At 35.9% G+C, this 12,366-nt stretch overlaps 1 protein-coding gene across 3 annotated transcripts in view; it reads left to right on the top strand.

Moving 5' to 3' along the window:
• Nucleotides 1–2,123: 2,123 nt before the first annotated feature.
• Nucleotides 2,124–12,366, top strand: part of LOC139755600 (kelch-like protein 24) — a 29,103-nt gene continuing 18,860 nt past the window's right edge. The window contains exons 1-5 of one of the 3 annotated variants that reach the window (XM_071674133.1): nt 2,124–2,401; nt 4,197–4,376; nt 7,516–7,638; nt 10,100–10,234; nt 11,151–11,317. In XM_071674133.1, coding sequence (XP_071530234.1) covers nt 4,245–4,376; nt 7,516–7,638; nt 10,100–10,234; nt 11,151–11,317 — 557 coding nt within the window. In that variant the 5' untranslated portion in view covers nt 2,124–2,401; nt 4,197–4,244. The remainder of the gene's footprint in view (nt 2,402–4,196; nt 4,377–7,515; nt 7,639–10,099; nt 10,235–11,150; nt 11,318–12,366) is intronic. The other 2 variants (XM_071674134.1, XM_071674135.1) reach the window with 2 other exon arrangements.

Here is a 12,366-nt window from a genome sequence, read left to right on the forward strand (position 1 = left end):
GGATCTTTTATTCCTTCTAAATCCTAACTCACTCATATCTCTGATGCAGAATCTTTGCAGTAAAATCAGGGAGAAAATGTTAAGAAATGAAACAAAAAAGTACAATACCTACAGAATACAAGTTACCACAGTGCATCTCAACCCTATTTTTTTTTTTTTCACACTATTTTGAGTTTGCTTGTTCCTTGCAGTAAACTGAATCTAATTTCACCAGTTTTGTAATGTTATTACCCATTATCCATTGACAGAAGGGAAAATTAATATCTTTTTTAACAAATGATGAGTATAGTAAAATAAATGTAGTGCCTTTATAACCACAAATATATCCAAGTAATGTGCAAAGCATTTCAGTACCCTGTGCAAAATAAATTTCAGACTTCTTAAGTATCTTCACTTTCCACACGCAAGGACAAAAAGGCATTAGTTGGAAGTAATTTTGGAGGTGAGCATATGAATGAATACTTGCCTGTCCTTACCATCTCATTGCCTCAGTTACAGCACATGTCTAGTACAACACGATAGTTATTCAATATATATTCTTAAATTGGATATTGCAGTTATTTGATAAGATAGTGTCATAACTGTTTTATTTCTCTGATCAGAAATAATGTACCTTGGCAAACTAGGAATGCTGTCACAGCAAACATGTTGCAAAGCACTGTGTTACCATATCATCTAATCAAACTTCATGTCCTGACACTAATGCAGTTAATGATTTCACCAACAAAATTGGTAATAGGGTATGCTGTTTGATGATAAGTACAAAGTCTTACACATTAGCATGAAAAACAAGAAAAAAATGCCACAACGAATTTTTTACCCAAAAAACATGAGGAAAAGCACTTCCATGAATTAATCTCCAATCACCTAAAGACAAGTAAGTATTGTGTAGAAGGAAAAAAGATATGGGCATTATACAGAGAAAACCTGAATTTCTTGGAAAAAATCCTAGTATTTACAATTTATTTGAATACTGTATCTAGTTTTTATCACCTCAAGAAAACCCACAGGTAGAACAGACTAAAGCATTGAGTTACCAAAATGATTCTTGGAATGAGAAATGAAGCCTATGAGAGCCATTTAGAAAACCTAAAATGATGTAACTTTGTAGAAAGGGAAGGATGCGTGATTTGATACAGGTATTCAAAATGATCTAAAGTTTTGCCATCCTTGATCTAACCCCCCCCCCTTTCACCAAACCCACACCTGAATCCCCTCCATCCCAGCCCTTCGTTCCATACCCCGTTAACCACACTTCCTTCTCCAACCCTATAAAAGGAATTGTACTAAAACACTACATAAATGACGAGGTGCCTCTATCATCATACTATTATAGAAGATATAACACGACCATGCTGTCTTTAGCGCTTACCGCTATCTTACCAATTGGCTTCCTCATTTTTGTCATTCTTGGATAGTTTAAAGTTTAGATAATCTTTTTTTCGGGTTTTTTATTATTCTTTTATGTTTTTTCTAATTTCTTAAGAACGAAATGATATACAGTGTAGATTCGATGTATGTCAATGTTTGGGAGACCGATCTGGTGAATTATGGATTTTATAATTGTTCATGTGATCACAGTTCTAGCAATTTGCATGGCATACTTTGGTCACTCGGTTGCTGCATCTTCTGAAGAATTGTTCTTATCAGTATTATGGAACTTATTCAGAATTTTATAGGCTGTTATAACGTCCTTCCCTCTCTCTCCTCTCTGCATAATGGACAGCATTGTATCCGCCAGCCTCTCATTGTAGCTCAGCTCTCTTACATTAGGTACCATTTTTGTTGATCTCATCTGGACCCTCTCAATTACATCTCTGTACATCTTTGGTGTGATGGTTAGACTTAAGAGGCATAATCCAATTATGGTCTGACACAAGAAGTAAATCATTTTATTACATAGAATCACTGCTGTTCACTTCTGTGATACCTTCTCATGCCATAAACTTACTCTTGACTTTGTTATGGGGCGTTATAGTTTTCCTGTAACAGACTCATAAAGAATCCTTTATTATCATGCTGAGAAATGACATCCATCACATAATTTCGCCAAATGACATTCTTTTAAATTAGAATACCTTTGAACCCTTTAAAACGTTCTACCATACATGTTTTTGATATATTGATGCAATTATTATTTACTGTGTCCACTTACTTGACTTATATACAAGCAAAACCATGACAGAAAACAAATGTATCTGGTGCATAATTTTGTGTACGTTCTGAAATTGGAAGTACGAAGATCCAGTGAGGATGACTGTGTATGATAATGATCAGGTGTGGACGGTAAAGGGAAGCTGCTCTGCTTCTGTCAAACTGGAGGGATCACCGGGCTGGCCCCTCCACCGCTGGCATTATAATTCCCTGCCCGCCGCTGGTGAATAGAGTTATGGTGATTAATGTTAAGTAACTTTCCCTTATGTGGATGTTGGGTTAAACATTGCCAAAGCTACTGAATTCAAAGGTGATAACTGAAGCGGAAGGCAAGAACCAGTTTGTGTATTATAGCCTTCCATGTCTCTGTTTATTTGACATGAAAGTAAATGACTCTCATAATGTGTTTGTAAGTTTTGAATGATATTAGATCTTGAGGATACTCATGGTTCTATAAGACTGTGCTGTGAATAGAGATTTGGAGAATATATCATTATTGACACGATAGATTTTTGTCCCCATCTACCTGACGCCTTCAAAGGTGTCACATAGTTTGGCACATTGTTCCATTGACTAGTTATGTCTTATTAAGAAGAAAACGGCTAATTGCCTAAGATAGTTCCAAATTGTTATTATCTCTGTATATTGTCTGATTTGTTCTGCAGTGGTAGTTTTTGTATAGAGAATATAATAATGTTTGTATTTTGTATCATTCCTGTTTTTCATAATTTCTTATTATTAGAAAAGTGAGTGGCATGTCTTCCTTTTTTCATGCCAAATTACCATTGGACCCATCATCTTCCCTTTTACAAAAATATGATATTACAGTAATGGAATAAAGTAGATAATAACGATGTGGAAATTTATTTTTGCACAAGATGTCCAGGCCTAACTTACACTAAGTCTGTAAGGTTAAGAGTTCACCTTTCACTGCTTTAGATTATTTATGAAATAACTTTTTTAAAGAATTCTGTACCTTGGAACTGAGGACAGAGAAGCCTTATGTGTTGGCATTGATTCATTGCCTTTCCAGTTACTCTTCCTCCTCCTGATACAAGTTATCTTATTAGTGATCCAATTCTTGCTTACAGGTGACAAAAGATATGATCATAAGGTTCATGTTTTATGGTCAGTTTTGAGAACATGTCATAGTCGAAGGATTTCTGAGAGTTAGAACGAGACCATTAAAGAACAGAGTCAACGAAATTAAATCAAGCCTCATTTCTAACGTCTTTAGTATTGTCTCCAGGGTCATGAGACAATGGTATCACATGTCCACTAAGTCATGATACAAGAAGCAAAATGTCATCATTTATATAAAGAGTGATTTGGTAAAAACTCTTTGAAATACACTAGGTAGAATATTTTGGAAGAGGGAGCCTTTGTCAATTAATCAGTTATAGTCTGAAAGTAATTTTAAAAAGTCAAAATACATCTTGTCTCAAATTCCATTCTGCAGCAAAACAATGTATGTATTACCTTATTAGTTTTATGTATACTAATTCTAGTCATGTCTCAGAATTATCAAAGTATTTATCACATAACAATTCAGTATATGTGCCATATTTGCTTGTATTTTACTTTGTGGTCACTTGCATCAGTACTTCATATCGTATAACATAAAGTATCATTAGAATGCAGTGTAATGACAAAAGCTCCAGTCATGGGAAGATATCTTTGATAAGCATTAGAAAAAGAGAATTTCTACTACTGTAGAGTCACCTTTCACAACCAACATCAGCTAATGTGTTACTGTGCTCACAGAATGGTCGTCAGTTTTTGTAAAGAATGATTTTTGAACATTTCATAGAATATTATAGTTTTGACCACTCCCAGACCTTGTCATTTTTATTCCTGTGAGCAGACTGTTTCTTATGAATGAAATACTAAGCTGTAGAAAACATTTTTTGTGTTTTTTGAGATTGGGTAACAAAACATTTGACCTAAGAAATGCATCAGTGCTCTTACTTTAAAAAGATTTAGATATATTTTGGATAAACACACCTTGAATTTTTTCATTGACTTAATTAATACATTTGCAGAACTGTTTTGTTCGTTGATATGTAGGAGAAATAGAAATAGGGAAGAAAATGTCACGTAGGGACACTGGTCCTTCACGTGGAGGAGGAGGAGGAGGAGGAGGAGCAACAGACGGATCAGAATCTCAGGCATCATCTCCGAGTGAAGATTGCAAGTTTGTCAATTCTGCTCATCCTGAGGCTGTAAGTTGTAGCAATGTTAGGTGAATTATTGATCTAATTATTTATGAAACTGGATAAAACTGATATCTAAGTGCATTTCACAATTGATTTGATTTAGACTGGTGTAAATAAAGATTATTTTCAGTTGCAAGGGTAAGTTAGGTTAGATTTTCATGTGTTAATTTACATAAGTAGTTCTACTTTTTTTGTGTACTCTACATTTATCTGATTATCATAGCTCTCCCTATTGATAGTTATATTTTATTGTAGATTTGAAAAGAAAGGGTTTCAGATCTTTCATTGCAAGTTTAAATCACTCCTGTTTAGTTTAAGGAATTTATTGATAGTTTTTTTCCAATTCCATAAAGAAATAGGGTGGCAAAGATAAACTGATACTTTACCCAAAAAGTTTTAGGAAACACATTGTCGATATTAGCAGTAGCAGCAAGGTTCTTGCTCACGAAAATATGATTAGATATTTTTATGGTCATCTAAACATTTAAATTCCATCATCAGGAGCTTGTCATTTAACATTAATTTACTGCATGAATGTATTATTTTTTATGAAAAGTATATATTGCCCCATGTGGCCTTTGTTGTCTTCCTAGCACTACCTCGCGCACATGCGGGGGAAGGGGGTTGTTATTTCATGTGTGGCAGGTTGGCGATGGAAATGAATAAAGGCAGACAGTATGAATTATGTACATGTGTATATATGTATATGTCAGTGTGTGTATATATATGTATACGTTGAGGTGTATAGGTATGTATATTTGTGTGTGTGGACGTGTATGTATATACATGTGTATGTGGGTGGGATGGGCCATTCTTTCGTCTGTTTTCTTACGCTACCTCGCTAACGCGGGAGACAGCAACAAAGTGAAATAAATAAATAAGTAAATAAATAATTGAATGCTATTGTAATTTTGCAAACAGTTTGTTTCCATGACTATTCTGATAAAGTTGTACTTTGTTGATGGGTTAGTGATAATGTGTACTCCCAAGTCTCTCTCTTTTATAGATTCCTGCAGCTTATTTTCTTCCAGATAATATTCAGATCTTTATTTTACTGTGTTCTGTCCTCAAAACTTTACATTCTTTCCCTATCTTACTGATATCTGGTCATCATCCCTGAAAGAGTTTGGGGAATCATATGTAGTTGCCTTAATATATCCATAGCTTTTGACAGGATGTGGCATTGAGGTCTCATCCCAAAGCTCCCCTCTTTTAGCTTCCCTCCTTCTTTTTGCTCCCTGTTTGGCTGATCTGTCCTCGTGGTTGTTGATGGATCAGACTCCCCTTTTCTATATCAATATTGGTGTCCCTCAAGGTTCTGTCATGTCTTGTACACTTTTTCTCCTTTTTTATCAAAGCTTTCCTTACCTCTACAAATGACTAAATGCACTCATATGCTGATGACTTGGCACTTCATTCCTCTACATCCTTCAAGTCTGCTCTTTCTTCTCTCACTCGATCTACATCTCATCCCAACACAACTTCCTAAGTAAACTCGTACAGGGTATCTCAGTTGGGGAGATAAAATCTGGTTGTTTACTGCCTCCATGACCTTATTTCTTCCTATCTTTCTGTTGGAAAGCTGCTGTGTCATGATTACTGTGTGGCCATTAGCAACTCAAGGATAGGCTGTTTTGATAACCTGCACTTTTCTAAAGACAGATTTTTCACTTCCTCCAAAATTCATATATGCTTTTCCTCATTTATTTTTCCCTTTCAATAACCTTTTCATATTTCATTTAAAGCTGAGCCTTGATGTGGATGTTTGTCCATGACTGGAGCCTCCGATTTGAAAAAAAATTAGCCGAGTTGAATTTCATCAACCATGTATCAGACCAGTTTTGAAATCAGTTTTGAAATTTGACTGGTTCCCTATGCAGATTGATGATTTTTTTGTTTTTTTGCTTCTCTCAATGACCCTGGAATCATTTGCAAACATAATCAGGTTGGAGTTCAGCCTTGCAGGCAAGTCATTTACATAGATGATGAAAAGCATTGATTCCAGAACAGACCCCTGCAGCATGCCACTGGTGACCTCAGCCCATTTAAGAAAGCTATTTCTGACATGCATCCTTTGTTCCCTTCCACTATGAAGTAGTTTCCCCCCATAGCCCTGTCTGCAGATCCAGCCTCTTTACCATCCTCCCATGTGGTACAGTGTTGAATGCTTTCTAGCAGTCCAGAGAGGACAATCAACCCAAAACGGATCTCACTCTCTCATTGAAATCTAAGAGGTTCATCAAACATATATGTACATATGTGTACCTCTTATGTTACATACAAAGTTTAACACCAAATGTTGCAGTTACAAAGTCATATGTACTGATTACATAATTTCTGAAGATTTGGTCCATGGGTGTGGACCAGACTTATACCACAAACACTGCATAGAGTTGTACTGCTGATTAAGTTTAGGATATTGTATTGAAAGATCAAATGCACCACCTTTGTGTAATAGAATTCTTTTTTCAAATACTTGCATGGACAATAACTGATGATGGGGACTGGGAGTTGACCAAGCCAGTACCACAGACAGTTCAGAGTACCTCTGCTTATGAATGATAATTGCATATCAATGGTCAGATATCAAAATTGCAAAATTTGATGAATTATAATACTGCTGAATACCTGTACACATATAATTCATCATATTAAATGAATAATGACCAAGCGTGTGTCATAGACATTATACACAGCTTTCTACATCATCAAATTTTGGAGATCAACTTTTGACGCCATTTATGATTAAATGATACTAAATACTCGATATGCAATTTCTAGAAATGTGTGAAATGGCAATTGGCCAAACTTTTAATGCAGTTATTGCTGATAAAGTTCTGCATCTAATAAGTCTTGGAGGTCAAGGCTAAAAGTCAGCTACATTGTGATATCAGTTTGGGAGTATAAAACCATATGCTTGGGGCATGCATTGTACAAATATTTTTTTTCATCTTCAGGCTGTTGGCATCTTGGAAGGCAGCCAGCCTCTTAATCGTAGAGAATACATTTTATTTTTTAATTGCTTTTTTGTTTAGAATATAATAGATGATATCCACCCAGTGTTGAATAGGATATGTTGTATAGAATAGTTAAGACTTCCTTTTCACATGGAATTAGTTTTAGCTCAGATATATATCGATTTCAGGTACTCTGTGGGCTCAATGAGCTACGTAAAAGTGGGCACTTCTGTGATGTGACCCTGTGTGTGGATGGAATGACTTTTCCAGTTCATAAATCTGTACTAGCATCTTTTAGTCCCTACTTTCGGGTAAGCATAATTGTCAGAGAGTGTTTCTTACTCATTTTTGCTCATTTAATGAAATTAGTGACGGATTTTTCAGAAACCAAATTAAATACATTTATGCAATTTTTTGTTTTGTTGTAAAATGATGAGGGTAGTCTTATGAAAATCTGCTAAGATCATGATGTATTTTTTTCATTAACTAGTAAGTTAAAGATACCTGAACACAGTGCACACCAGATGCCTATTTTTTCATCAGATATTCAAAAGAGCATATGTCTGATTAGTTTAATAGAACTTCTCTGATAAGTTACTTGTATGTGCTAAAATTTAAACCCCCTGCTGCCTAGAGTATTGCATTTTTCTCACCTTGATGATACTTTGAGAATATATGCTTGAGATATTCCTTGCCTGATTATGTTCTGGACAACATATGACCTAGGTAGTTACAAAACCATATTATGTTGAATTTTGCAGATAGTGATTAAGCAAAATTCTTCTATGTCATCAGAACCTCACCATCAGGTAGCATTATCCACCCTCTCTCTTTGCTAAGAAAACATTGGGAAGCTTTTGCTAATGTATCAAGCCACACATTTGGAAAATTCATAACTTCATACCATGAAAAGGGCATATATTTTGCTTCCAAATCTTATAGAATGAAATCAGGTGATACACGCAGACTTTGTATGGCTCACTTTTCTTGCATATATTATTGAGAAATGTTAACAGTCTTCAAGTGAACTGGCTACCAGTTCCACAGCCATAGCCTTGATTAATGTTGCTCACCAGTTGAGATGAAGAATGTGCAATGTCATCGAATTGATCATGATTTCAGTGTTAAACAGCTGATGATCTCCACCAAGTTGAGAGTAGCATCTTATATGTTCCTGAACTCTGCCTGCCTGAGACAACACTGTTGTCAAAAAGACATCCTTATTAAGGTGATAATGTCATCAGTCAACACTTTGCCACCAGGCAGGACCATGGGTTAGATCAAAACGTTACACACTGTCACCTACATTTTTCCTGCTACATATGTAAGCTCTTGACATGAGCCCAAATCCTGGTCCACTCACTTACACATACATGTATCCTTCATACCTTTCCCTCAACACAGAAAAAAAGCTCTTTGTCAGATATAACAGCTGCATCCATTAAACACATTTCCATTGCACATCGCTCCCACATATAAAACGCTACATAACATTATGGATATGCATCAGCTGCCCAGATGCTACCACATACAACACATCTTAACTCCAAGGCTCAAAACACAGAAACCCAATAAACATCAGTTCAGAGTACACAGGCTCATCCTGAAAAGGTAGAGTTCTTCCCCACAGAACTTTATTCACACAATAGACATCATTCACTTTAACATAAACACAGCAGTACTCAGCCTACTCCAGAAATACAGCATGCCCTCATCCAAGAAACCAGATTTGTGCCTACATCCACCCTCCCCTACTTCTGTAACAAGACAGTAGCGTAGATAAAGAGGAGGACTTATAACTTTTGTTTACCACAACATCCCTTTTAGTGATACCACTCAATACTATGCAAAGCACAAACAATTCTCTTGATATTTAATCAATTAGATGAAAACTAAATGATACGTGCATCGTATTAACACCTGCTGCCACTCTCCATTAGTTACAGAACCCAGCCAGCTCACACAACAGTTTTCTACATGGAGATTTCAGTGCCCCACAACCCAGCCTGGGTGAACACCCACACCCAAGATCCCCTTGGTGAATTATTCATAAACTAACTGCACCCTATCGACATCCTCAGCCCCTGCAACCAGCCAGGCAGACTCCTAACCCATCACCTCCAACAGACATCCTCATCAAGCATTACCTTTTGCTGCATAGCAAAACTGCATACAACGCCCACCTGGTACACAGTAGGCAAACTCTCTCTGACCACTTTCTCATTCTGATTACATATGAAGCCAGTCCTAATAGCTTGTAGCATGTTTACTATTAGTCGGAAGCTGTTGCTAAGGCTAATTGGACATAGACAGCTAAATAATCTGACCCCTTTACTTTTACTTAAGCTGAGCCAATATACATTATCTGGCAGTGGAATGAAGCAGTGGAAAATGGAATATAATGAAAAATATAGCTAATGTTGCATTTTGTTTATGATTATCAAGAATTAACCACCTGTTAGTATGCAGATCACAATTCTAATATTGTGTCAATGATATTTCCTAAATTCTTTTAAATATGTAATTCATTGTAAAGTTAATACTATGATGGCTTGCTTTTTACATAGAAATGAATAAATGATATGCAAAAGAAATTGTCTCGAAGTAGAAGTAAATAAGTAGCTTATATCATACTTTGGTTTTTGTTGTTCTTTTACAGCTAAAGTTTAGAAATGTGCACCATGTAATATGTTTTCTTAGCATTATCTTGGAATGGTTCTTTACGATATGAAAACATTATGAGTTTATCATATGCCTTTCTATTTTGTACAGGCAATGTTTTTAAGTAATTTGGCAGAATCTCAGCAGGAGCACATTACTCTAAGTGGTGTTGATGCTGGAATGGTGTCTTTATTGCTTGATTATGCATACACCTCAACCATTACAATAACAGAAAGTAATGTCCAAGTAAGTGAACAAAAATCCTGTCGTAGCTTTTAGTAGCCCAAGTGAAAGTGGCATAAAGATAAAAGGATGAAGGGCTCTATTGTTTTAACTGAGATTTTTGTGTCAGTGTGTTTTTGATTAATTTTGTTATAATCCCCTAATTTCACAGTGTGAGGAAGGAGTTTTACACTAATAGGAACCCAGATATTCTTTAATGTCACAGACATTTTTGAATTTATGTATGCTGTCTGAATTTACAGTTTCATCTCTTAGAAATTCTTGTCATCCTCTGTTCTTACTCCTTCACATATATTTTTTTTGATGTTTTGCTGTATAGTATGGGGAAGGCTGCAGTATCATGCAACAATGAATAATGCTAGAAATGGCTCATCACTGAGCTTTGGCAGGGGTTTGGGAAATGCTTTGCTTAAGTAACCCTGTGTGGCTATCTGCCTGACAGAGGTTAAAGAAAATTTCTCTTATGGCCATGGAACTTTATGGTAATGTTTTGATACTAATTATTTTCTGAACAGTATTTCCACCCATTCTTATTTTGCTGCCAACAGCATTGCTGTACTGCAGATGACAGAAATGTTCCATGGAACACCCTTATAGTTATTACTTACCACTGGACCTTTTCTATCAAATATATTAATTTTCCTTAGGATTAATTGTCATACTGTATTTTTGATGAAACTTTTAACATTTTATTGTTTCCATTGCCAAATTCATATGCCCTACAGTTTTCTGGGTTTGCACACTCATTCTCATATATAATGGGTACCTTGTGGAGAAATAGCTTTTTCTGCATAATAACATTAGTTAAAAAAAGATTGTTTTTGTTTTGAATAGTTACTTCATTGTAGTATTTCTTTTTTTACTTACTAATTGGAAACCTGTAACAATTTGATTTTTATACATGATTTATTTTTTTCAGGCACTTCTAAGTGCCTCTAACTTGTTGGAAGTAGTGGCAGTAAGAGAGGCTTGTTGCCGTTTCCTTGAACGTCACATTGATGCCACAAACTGTGTTGGGATTCACTGTTTTGCTGAAGCACATGCTTGCCATGATCTTACCAAAAAAGCAAAGGCATATACATTGAGGTATGATTCATTGCATTTTTAATACTTTTCAATATAGGTGATGTGATATTTTGCTCCATGTGAAGGGAGACCTGACTTCAGTTTTAGCAGTATTTCTTAGCCTCAAGCATACATTGAGCATGTTTCATTTTTAGCCATTAAAAGAAATATGTGCTCAGAAGTCCTTTTGATTTTTATGATATTGAGTCATCTTGAACTCATTATTGGTGTATATGATCTGTACTCCCAAAGTAATTTGGTGAGCAAAATGTAATTTTCAAAATACTGTAAGTTTTCAGCAGTGTACTCTTTTTAAAGATTTCTTTCTTGGAGTATCTTCAGTAATTGAGAATAAGGATGAGTTTGATATGTATTTATAACATTTTAAGTAATTAAGATTATTATTGGAATGATAGAGGAGGAAGTGGAAGGTCACCCACAATAAGAGTTTGGCTTACCCTCATGTTACTTTGTCATGCTGGCTGAATCTGCTTCTTTCAAATCCAATATCTACTTTTCTGTACTAATCACTTCCTCCTTACTCACACTTTTACTTTCGTATTAAGACAATTAAGACCTGTGTTTATATCATTTCCTTCAACATTTTCAGACATTTATGGTGATCCTCCAGTCCATACATAGTAACTTGTGCTTAGTCATTGGTAACAGTTGGTCTGGTCCCTTCTGATGTAGCACTTCTTTTTTTTTTTTTTTTTTTTTTTTTTATACTTTGTCGCTGTCTCCCGCGTTTGCGAGGTAGCGCAAGGAAACAGACGAAAGAAATGGCCCAACCCTCCCCATACACATGTACATACACACGTCCACACACGCAAATATACATACCTACACAGCTTTCCATGGTTTACCCCGGACGCTTCACATGCCTTGATTCAATCCACTGACAGCACGTCAACCCCTGTATACCACATCGCTCCAATTCACTCTATTCCTTGCCCTCCTTTCACCCTCCTGCATGTTCAGGCCCCGATCACACAAAATCCTCTTCACTCCATCTTTCCACCTCCAATTTGGTCTCCCTCTTCTCCTCGTTCCCTCCACCTCCGACACAT

The sequence above is a fragment of the Panulirus ornatus genome, chromosome 19 (assembly GCF_036320965.1).
Source record: "Panulirus ornatus isolate Po-2019 chromosome 19, ASM3632096v1, whole genome shotgun sequence".
NCBI lineage: Eukaryota > Metazoa > Arthropoda > Malacostraca > Decapoda > Palinuridae > Panulirus > Panulirus ornatus.